The sequence below is a fragment of the Cottoperca gobio genome, chromosome 21, assembly GCF_900634415.1.
Source record: "Cottoperca gobio chromosome 21, fCotGob3.1, whole genome shotgun sequence".
In the NCBI taxonomy this organism is placed as follows: domain Eukaryota; kingdom Metazoa; phylum Chordata; class Actinopteri; order Perciformes; family Bovichtidae; genus Cottoperca; species Cottoperca gobio.
Genome location: NC_041375.1, coordinates 8,118,880 through 8,130,178, shown reverse-complemented (window position 1 = coordinate 8,130,178; position 11,299 = coordinate 8,118,880). Strand labels below are relative to the sequence as shown.

Genomic DNA, 11,299 nt, shown 5'->3' with positions numbered 1-11,299 from the left:
TGTCATATGTTTTATAACCTTCACCTGTTGCTGAGTTTGTAAGTACATTAAAAATGTAAAAATAGTTGTGGGTCTCTGTTTCACAAGCCCTTGTACTACTGGCACACATTATTTTAGTGGTTCGCTCATAATATAGCAAATATAGCAAACCGGAGAGAAAAACATCTGAAAAGTGCGGAAAATTATAACCAGATGTATTTCTGATTTAGATATAATGGGTCTAAACAATTAATTAGAACGATTAGTTGTCAATGATTCAACTAACAAACAAAAAAAACCACATTATCTTTAGTTAATCCATTTAATTCACATTAAATTAGGTACGGCTAATTTTAGAGGAATATCCCTTTAAAGAAGTCCCATAAAGGAAGAGTCCATTTCACTACAAAGGGGGACTCTGTCACTTCTTCGTGAGATTTAAACATGTTAACACACAAAACTACATTATCAAGGAAAACAAAACACGTATAAAACAATTTCTCTTCAACATGAATATTGCATGATAGTAAAAAAAACAACATTTGATCATTCAGTGTCTTCCAAAAAACGGCGTTCACCCCTTTGGGCTTTTCTATTTATAGCATCAGCTGTTGCAATACAAAGATTAGCTATTCAACGTATTGTTTCGCAGATGTGGGGAGCACACTCCCGTCTGTGGCGAAAGGGCGGCGGTGGTTTGAAGCCGAGAAAGAGAGAGATGAGGAGGAATATGCCGGTGTGAGGACGTCTCTTTGTGTTCACGACAGCGAAACTCATATCGGTAAGTAGCTTTACTGCTGTCAGAGAAGAGGTCGTGAATGCGGGCGTCTGTATTCACGGACAGTGCAGGCAACACCTACCGTTAATGTAAAATCAACTACTCTCAGCATATCAACAATTTACTGTCGGCTAGCTAACTGTCACCAGGTTATTTCGACTAATGACAGCACGGTAAACAGTCAAGGGAAGTCGGCTCGTTTTAACTGAGAATATGAACGACTGAATTCAGTTTGCGGAAATTCATTTTTGCTGCAAACTTCAAGAGAAAGATGAAGCAACCGAAATCCGTTATTCAGGGGCGGCTACTGTCGTTTTTCCATACGGCCGCTCACACGCACGCACAGAGACGGGCCTTGCCTCTGTGTGTCAAAAAATGTTCCCGAGGGGACGAAACAAAAACACTGCTTGTTTTTTTTGTTTTTTTAAATCGTATGTCAGAAACATTCATGAAAGCTTCCACTGTATTTTACCAACACGGTGTTTTTAACAGCAGCATACACAGCTCTGAAGCAGAAACGGTGTGCAGGTCTAACCGCTGGACAGAGAGAACAGAGAGATTCTTCATGTATCAAATCATAGGATGAGATCATTCAGAAGCACCTCAGTCTGCAGAAACACACACACACACACACACACACACACACACACACACACACACACACACACACACACACACACACACACACACACACACAGGTTAATCACTATTAATAGCAATGTGAAATCACCAGATCATTTGGCTTCCATCATAACTTGATGGAAATGTCAGTCCCTGCTGCTGATGCTGCTGATGACGTTGCTTGTGAGAGTAGAAGGCTTTTGCATGCTGCTATTTCCACAATTTCCCCAAAGCTTAATTGTGACCTTTGACCAGAGTAAATCCCCCTCGGGGTTGATTGGTAAAACTATGTTTCCCACCCAGGCAAATCAGTGTTTGATCTATTACATTTATACGAGGCATGTATTACTTAATGTATTATTAAATGATGATTCCTGTGAGATTCAATTTGCTGCTTGCATGTATATGGAGTCTTACCTAGGTGACACCTCTGATAGTTCAAAATGTGGCAAAAGGTTGGCATATATAGTGTAGAGAAGTAGGTTTTTGTGACCATAAGGTATTTAATATATAAGAGTGTTAAACAGGGAATGTTATATGGCAATAGGTCCAAACCAGGGCATGTTATATGACAATAGGTCCAAATATTTTTTTATGGGGATAGTGATAGCCTACCTTTTTGAGATAAAGACAACAACAGCCAAACGACAGCTAAAATAAAGTGTTTTGGATTCAAGTTTTACAAGATAGAATTTCTTTCCAGTTTCCACTTTGTCAAATTTTAATTTCAGAACACCTTTAATTCAAAACAGTGTTAAGTTTACTGTCTTAACTATTTTCCATTTCCCCTACTAATGTTTCTTTTAGTTAATTGTTTTAATGGATTGGATATGTCCTTGATTAACAGTTGGTTATGTTCTACATTCCTCCTTCTACCCAAATAAATGAAGTTGAATTAGTGTCTTTTGCTTCGGCACTGTGATATTTATGTTGGAGGCTATAGTTTCCGCTCCCAGGCTGAAGGCTCTCACTGAAGTCTTTGTCCCTTAAGTTTAGACCCAGGTATCCTTCAGTTGTAAATTGGCACAATAGCCCATTGATGTAGGCTTAGTTAGATAATGTTTTGTATCTCTAATCAAGCTGTCTCTATATCATCCTGGACTCCACGTCACTTTTGGACTCCATGTGCCACTGGTTTCCCAATAGTGTAAGGCTTGTCATTTATATACAGTCTGGCTTTCTGCTTATCTATAAGGCAGTATTGTATTTTCTAATATCAATATAGAACATATGAACATAGGGCAAATACAAAACATAAAAAAAAATCTAAATGATATGCATTACAACACATAAACATCATATGTATGTGTTGTAATGTGTTACATAAGACCAAACTCTTTTTACCAGTAAAATAAAAAATGTGTTGGTTGCTTAGTTTTTGAATCACAGCTTACTCAAAATCATAAATTTGGACAGCAAAGTTTCATAGAACGATAACATGAAGCCCATTTCATCATGATATGAATCTTCTGGAAGCCGATAAACAATAACACATTTTTTTCCGACCAGCCCTAAGCGACAGTATTGAATTATTGCCTTGCCTGGCCATAGTATTGAGAGCATCAGGACCATTTTGTGCTGTGCTGACCAATAGATTTACACTACCACTCTAATTTGTATTCAAGGATTTAAGCATCATTTATTGTATAATGTTAGTTTTATTTGAATTCTTGGCCATGATTGACTGCTGTCAGTGGTGTCTAATGTGTATGAGACATACAGTAGACCCCTGGGAGGTTGTGTGGTTGTTTTCTTTGTTCAAAGATATAATCAACCGGTGATTTACAGTTCAAATACAGATTGATTCATATACAGTAACAAGTACTTTAACATTCAATCAGTGTCACTGGTGTCTGATGCACTCATGACATCCCGTATCGTTGAAATGTTCAAATAGCCAGAAAAAATATGTGAATTATTAAGAATGAATGAATAAATGGAAAGGTCAGAGTATGAAATGCCCCAACAAGTCACAGTACATGAGTTATTTGGGTTGTGTGTGTGTGTGAATGCCAGCCTAATCCACATAGCATTTCTTAAAATGGCGTAGTATTATGAAAAAAGACATGAATTAGTCATTGGTGATGACCCACACTCATGTGATCAGCTATACAGACCTCTGTGAGACTATGTGCACTTTGTTCTCTCAGCCAAATGTCGCACAGGGTCTTAAAGATCTGGGAATAAATACAGTCATCATTGGAGGAAATGTGATGAGGGGGCAGCTGACTTTGCTTACCTCCATTTTCTGAAATCGATTAACAGAAAGGACTGCCTTAATTCAGTAGAACATGAGTTTAAAGACGTCTGAAGTCAAAAGACCTCTTGACACACAGTGTCATTAGCATAGCCCACTGCTGCTCAGCTTGAAACACTTGTCTCAGGAAGGAAACAATCCTGTACAATAAAACAGTGGCTCAGTTGGGCAGATTGCATCTTACTCAAAATGTGTAGGTGATTGTAGAGATGTACGTCTTCATCCAGAGAGACATATTATTTTGTGAAGAAAATATATTTTAAGTAACTTTAATGCCATTCTGGCAAGCATGGTGACTGCATTAAGGGCTGTTTTAAGTAATACTATAGTTTGCCTAAAAAGTTAGTATTTCAGTTTTGTAGGAAAATATATATTCTGGTCAACCATCGTGCGTTTATACAATTATACTATCTATTTCTTGAATTGCTTTCATAAGTAAAAGATCAGTGCAGCTCTCAATCCCCCCCCCCCAAAAGAGTTTGTCAGTAGACTGCAGCTTTAATACATTTTGGACTCGATGAACTGTGTCTCAACACCTCCTTTGAATGATCGATGAGTGTTGATATCAACGCTACAGTACAGGCTGGGGTGTGCACTACTGTGTTCCTCCTTATTCCTGTTCTGTGAGATGTGTTGCTGCTTTGTTCCCATGTGAAGAGGGAAGTCTCTTTATCCTTTCTCAAGGAAGCAACTAACTACTTCTCAAGAGCCCGGAGAGGCTTTATGGAGTCATGGTGAAGACAAAATATACAAAAACACACCAGCTGCTTCTGCTATTTTATATGTAAAATATAAACATAATGATTTACATGCTTTGTGGTCCTGTCGATATGCCACACTGCAGCACACCTGTGTGCAACAAGGCGTCCAATAATTTAATGCATCTTCCGTGCTGCAATGGATTTGCTTTGGTGTGATGTAAAGTAGTTTTTCAGATTTGAAAAGAAGGTTTCTCTGATAAATAAGTATTGGGGTTGCGACAAGAAAGAAATTCAAAATTAAGGCTTTGTCCTAATGTGGATAATTTCTATTTATGCACCTAAGGTGGTTCTGAAAAGCCAAACAACAAAAGTTAAGTTGTGCTTAACCGTGATCATAAAGAGTGGTGCTGTCTGGTTTGACCATTTTGACGGACCAGATTCTAGAAATCACATTGCTCTATTACTAAATTGTTGAACCATTTAGGTCGTGGTGCAAAACAAGATTATGGATGTGAAGTGCAGGACACAGACACCGTAGTGCACAGCCTGAGTCTGTGGTTAGGTTTAGGTAACAAAGACACTTTGGTCAAGCTTAGTGAAAGATCATGGTTTGGGTTGAATGTTAATTCACACATTGTATCTCGTGCTTCAAGTCACTGTGGTCCTTTTTTCTGTATTTAAACCAGACCATTGGCGATAGCTAATACGTCTCCTCAAAGATGTGTTTGTTGTGGCAAGTTAGTAGTGTATAAATGTAATTTCTCTGACACAGAGTTGATTAATCTGTGTTTCAATACACAAATTATGCTTTTGGTCCGTTAAAATATCTTGTCAGATGAATGCATAAATAAAATTATTTGAATGTGTATCTAAGCGATGCGTAATTTCTTTACTGCTGCATTTAGCCCCTTAATCAAAGCACTACTTAATGCTCGAATTTGAGTGACTTAAATAAATATGTTGATGACAACACTTCTATTACATCATGAAATTATATGATCAGTTACACACAAAGGACAATAACTGCTTATTAATGTTGTTATTTCATCGAGGTACTTGACTATGCCAGTGAGGTTTGACAGCTATACATAACTGTTGGACAAACTCCATTTCTCCTGTCCATTATACGCGAGACACCCGTGTTCAGATTCATCCCCTCTAGAGAGGGTTTTCGAAAAGCTCAATTTTCAGTGGTTGTAAATGCCAGCTAAGTGTAGAAAGGCCAAATCCAAGAGGAAAGGATTCAGAATCATTGGCATTAGTGTGAATATGGCGGGCATTGTGTACAATACTGTAAGTACTGTATGTCCTCATGCAGCCTTGGTTGGTGCTCTGAAACATCATGGTTTGGAAAGCCATACAGCCAGCTACATTGGTCGGATTACTAACTTTTTTTGGGCACATAACAGAATGTCCTCTACCGAGCTTCTACTCCCAAAGGAATTTGGTTTAAACTGGTGTCTGTGGATTATTTTAGTCTCTCAGAACAGTGAGTGGTGTTTCAGAGAATTGTGCAGTCCACCAACTTGCATAGGGAAATGCTGACACACCATACATACAAGGCTGTGACCTGACTTTGCTTCAGCTTGGCCACACCAGGCATGGTGTGAAAACCACAACTGGTGGCAGGTACTGTGATCTCATGGTGCTTCTCAAGCTGTCGTGTTTTTGTTTTTCTGCACAGCACTGAAAATCTTTCTAAGGCGGTGTCTTGTGAAATGGTATAGTGGCATAGACTTTGTGGCTTTATGACAGCCAGCCAACTCGAGGCATTTTAACGTTAGGAATTTGGCTCGGAAATTCTTTGCCCGACCTGGCTGGCTGACTGCTGCAGACTGACTGATTGGCTAGCTGGCTTTGGAAAGGAAGGAAACGTCTTCCTTCCCTCCATTGTGCTGGGCAGGAAAGGATGGACTGTAGCCAGCTGACAGCTGTTTCCTGGTGGATGAAGGAGGAATGGGTGCGTGGGTGGGTGGGCGGGGTTTGTGTTGTGCTAGTGAATGTGATTATTATTTTTTTTTCTCTGCTTTTGACTGTTAGAAATCTGAAGGTTTCACAGTAAGATGGAATAGATTAGTTTTTACTGCAAATTTGTTTAATTTCAAATTTGTATGAATGTATTAAATCATTGTATTTCAAACAACCGTTGTAACACATTGCATATACTTAACATTACTCCCAAAATGTTTTTAAAGCCAAAGATACATTAATAGATTTCCTACCTTCCAAGCAGGAAGCAGTTCCTTCCTTTTTTAAAATTCACAAAAAAAATAAAAAAATAATAATGAATAGTTTACATCCATGTTTGCTCGCTGAATAATTTGAAACCTCTAGCAAGAATGAGTATTGTGGTGTCTGTGTGCATGGAGCCACTCCTAAAAACATTGCTCAATAGCACTACTAGTGGTCAAAGACTCAACAGGATACCCTTTTAAGATTTAATTGACAATTTGACTTCTAGCCGCTTCCACCTCGATTTTGTGTTTCAATATCATTTTGGGCATCTCCACTGATTTGACCAAGTTTACAACCAGGTCATTCCAGTCTGGGCCAGTTGCAGTTGATAGTCAAGAGATAAAACCGCACACAGCGCCTGCCGTTTTAACGGTTCTAATCCTTTTCCTACTCTTGAGAAGATTATTTTAAACATGTTTGAATTGTATGTCTTGAAACAGAACGGTCAATGTCATGTCGAAGAAGAAATAACAATTAAAAAAACTGGCCAAACTGGGGCACACATGGTAAAATAGTGGTGTCTATTGTATCGACCCAACACTGTATTGTAATATTTCCATCAACTTTGACCTTGCGTAACCTTGCTTCCTCTCCTTCACTCTTCTGTTTCCGATTTCTCTTACCCTCCACTCCCGCTCTGTTCTCTTGCTTCCCTCCCAGATCTCGTTCTGTCTTTAGCTCTCCCTCTTTGTAGTAAGCCGATTTGAACTATACAGTACTGTATTAACGTAAGACTCTTAAAAACGGCAGAATCAGTTTATTATTATATATTTTTAAGTACTGTACAAGCTGTTTCCCTGAGGTACGATTTAATCTGAATCATTTGCAAATGTTAACTTTTTTTAATACACTACTATACTAAAAAAAAACCTTTTCTGTTAAACCTCTCATATTCTTGCAAGATGGATGTTTATTTTTGTTTTCAAAAAGCCATAATTACAAACTACAGTTCTCCATCTATGTGGAAGTCATCATATTTCTCTGCTGGTTCTGGGGTACTTAGTTTCTGAGAGTAGACGTCATTCGTCTGGTTTCTGCTCCTAGGCCAAACCAGGCTCGCCATGGCTTGCTTTAGCTGCTTTTCCATAGAGTTGTGTCAAAAACATTCTGTGAGTGGCTTTAATTAGAGCCAATCACATGAGAACAGTACAAATGGTTTTCTATAAGGCCGGTTGCCTACAACCCTTCACCCACCCAAACAGTTGTGTTTTCGCTGCTGCTTCCTTTAAACTTCTTCCTTTTATTTAAAACATGTCAGCGTACAAACAAATATGACAATAATGCTTTATGTATATGCCCGTGTATTTCCTGGTAGATGCTTCACACTAAAAGCTGTATGTGGGAAGTTCTTAAGATGAAGCAGCAGCAACAGGAAATGTTTGTTTCTTACACGCAATATGTATCCTCGAGCTCTGACAAATGCCATTTAAAATGTTTTGTAATCCATTCATGCAAACTTGCTAGCAGTCTTCTTCTTCCCTGTCTTTGCTGACATGGTACTGTCACCTGTAGATCAGTGGAATAGTGATGCAACATTGGCAGGGATGTGTATCACATCACCCACATGCGTGAACGATTGGGAACATAAGATCGTAGGTCAGTGTTGTTATCCCCTGCTTTGAGGCCACAGTACATGTGATCATAGATCGGCACTCCATGGTTGGACTAAGGCTTGGCTTACAGGGGCTGATGGAATAGGACGGCATCAGTTCCATTTTAACCAGAAAAAGAAAAATGTCCACTGTCATGTTTTTTTTGCTGCAAGTACAATTGTTGAATTATTCATGATAAGTCAAACCTCACATTGGTATTATTGTTATAATGCACATGCATGCACAACATGATCATATTGTGCATGTTTACATCCATCAGAAACATGAAGATTTATGATCATGATGTTTAAACAAGTCATTTAATTAGAAAGTCAGGTACCCCTTTAGCACTCTGGGTGGGCTTATTGTTGCTATTTGCCGTGTCGCAGAACTCTGCAGGGCTCTGTGTTTTACAACAACTCTTAGCTGTGGTCTCCATGGTGATGAAAAAGCAGCTGCAACAAAAACCCTAACACCTCTCTCCCTCTGTCTGTTGTCCCCTCCCCTCTCTATTGTTTTCTTTCTTTTCCCCTCTCTCTCTCTCGCTCTCTCTCCTGGTTCTCCATTTCAGCCAGGTGTGTGTCCTCAGCCACCTACTAGCCTACTCACCTTTACTACCACTGTCGAGGTAGCCATGGCGACCAGCGCACTGCCAAGTGATAACCTGCCAACGTACAAGCTGGTAGTGGTGGGGGATGGTGGTGTTGGGAAGAGTGCCCTCACCATCCAATTTTTCCAGAAGATATTTGTGCCGGACTATGATCCCACAATAGAGGACTCGTATCTTAAACACACAGAGATAGATGGACAGTGGGCAATACTGGATGGTGAGTAGAAATGACAGCTGAGAATGATCCTATCCCTCCAGGCTAAACTTCCCTCTTACTTATTTTTATTTGTTTTAGCTTTTAACTACATTCCAGTGGTGGCTGTTTCCTCCACTGAGCTAACTATGGAATAGCAATTGCCTGAAAGAATGAATGACATTTAGAAATAAAGGAACTGCTGTGGTCGATGCGTGTGAGAGAAATTATGCATCATTCCATGATTTTATTCTTCCCTCAATAAAGTATTACATCTACGTTGGAAACATACAGCTCTAAAAGTATCTGCCACAAAAATTAAAGTTTATAGGAATGCATCTTTGTGTTAACTTTTATACTATTGACATCTAATATATAATATATATATATATATATATATATATATATATATATATATATATATATATATATATATATATATATATATATATATCCATACATATATATATATATATATATATATCATACTATATATATATATATATATATATATATATATATATATATCATACATATATATATATAGAGTTAACCCTGTGATCCAAATATGCCCTCACCTTCAGGCCTTGGCTACCTTTACATAACAAATGTGTTAGAACTATTTTAAGGCTTGGTAGAGGTCATTATATATCTATCTCTCTTTTTGTGTGGGTGGGCACAAGTCGTCGTGAAGGAAACAAACTCTTATTCTGAACATGTCCTTGAAACGGGTCACAATAACACAATTGCACAATGTCATTGTTTAATGATTACTGCAAACTAGGTCAGTGTGTATAGATTAGTAAATAAATGTAACAATGCTTTTGGTTGGGAGGTATTAGCATGCTTGATAAGTACCTAATTCATTGAGTTAAATCAGCTGTGTACAGTAGGTGGTGGAATAAGAAATAAAATAAAAATACAAGAAAATACTAATTGTCACTACAGCTGACAAGCACATACAATATTGTGTACTTACTTAGTACACACTTACTTAGACAAGATGTAAAGTACAGCATGCTCTAACCCCATGTCAAATATGTACATCATCTGGGTGTGTTTTGAATGAAAAGTAATAAATTTGTGTCTCTCCGTCTTGGCAGTGCTGGACACAGCCGGCCAGGAGGAGTTCAGTGCGATGAGGGAGCAGTATATGAGGACAGGAGATGGCTTCCTGATTGTCTTCTCTGTGACAGACAAGGCCAGCTTTGAACATGTTGACCGATTCCATCAACTCATACTACGGGTCAAAGACAGGTAGGCAACAGCTCAGCTGAGCAATGTATAGCAGAAACCACTTTTTCTCCATGCACAAACACAACAAGGGAAAATAAGTGTATGATTAGTTACCAGAAGAAAGAAGTAGCTCTGTCAGATGTGAGATATGTTTACAATATAGTACAACTACGGTATTGTTTCATTCTGACCACTAAAGTTATTTCCCCTTTTGAATTCCATATCTGTGATTGGCCTGCAACAGTTAAGTTTTTGTCTAAAATGTTGTAACCAATAGACATTTTGTTCAAAACTCCTAAAATTAGACCCAGTTATTTTTAAGGCCCAGTGAGCTCCATAATAGCATCCTCTGATGTGACAATGCACATAACCCATTTAAGGACGCTACACACACTAAAGTACTAAATATATTTGGTATTTCAAAGAATATTTATCATCTTATAAGGCCGCACGTTGCCCGCCTCAGTCAGGCCAGTTTGAGTTTTGCTGATTTGGCAGACATGGTTCAGTCTGAGAGAAGAGATGCATCTGTTCTCTGACAGTGACTGAATGTAGTCAATAAAACTGATCTTGAGATGGAACAAAAATAGAAACGGGAACTTACCAAGCTGCTGTATGTCCATATTTAGTAGCGCTCCACTGTAGCTCATTTTTCTACAAGATTTAAGTGTTGCACAAATCTGACACCTCTCAGACAATTTGTGATGCCTGTGATCTTTCTAATCATGCCTTTTAAAATTGAGAGCATGAGACACTCTTTGAAACCATTGAAAGTGGTTTGGAAATGCGTGTATTTAGTTGTACAGGGATAACTGAGTGTGTGTTTCCCTCTCAGGGAGGCATTCCCCATGGTGCTGGTGGCAAACAAAGTGGATTTGGTTCATCTGAGAAAGATCACCTCTGACCAGGGCCAAGAGATGGCTGCAAAACATAACGTAAGTATTTATACCTTTTTATTGTAGGCTTTTTGAGGTAAACTGATTTACATAACCCTAACCATTCAAATTTAAAATGGAAATAAACATTTAAACGGTTAATTTGGTTTCCACAGCTGTGATCCCTGTAGCAAACGAAAAGAACACCTTGATACAGACTCC

The 11,299-nt window shown here is 38.5% G+C and overlaps 1 protein-coding gene across 3 annotated transcripts in view; it reads left to right on the top strand.

Moving 5' to 3' along the window:
* Nucleotides 1–622: 622 nt before the first annotated feature.
* Nucleotides 623–11,299, top strand: part of mrasa (muscle RAS oncogene homolog a) — a 33,216-nt gene continuing 22,539 nt past the window's right edge. For all 3 annotated transcript variants that reach the window (XR_003834267.1, XR_003834266.1, XM_029458740.1), the window contains exons 1-4: nt 623–760; nt 8,735–8,990; nt 10,070–10,223; nt 11,038–11,137. Coding sequence is in view for 1 of the 3 variants with exons in the window: in XM_029458740.1 (XP_029314600.1) it covers nt 8,798–8,990; nt 10,070–10,223; nt 11,038–11,137 (447 nt within the window). In the remaining 2 variants the exon portion in view is untranslated. The remainder of the gene's footprint in view (nt 761–8,734; nt 8,991–10,069; nt 10,224–11,037; nt 11,138–11,299) is intronic.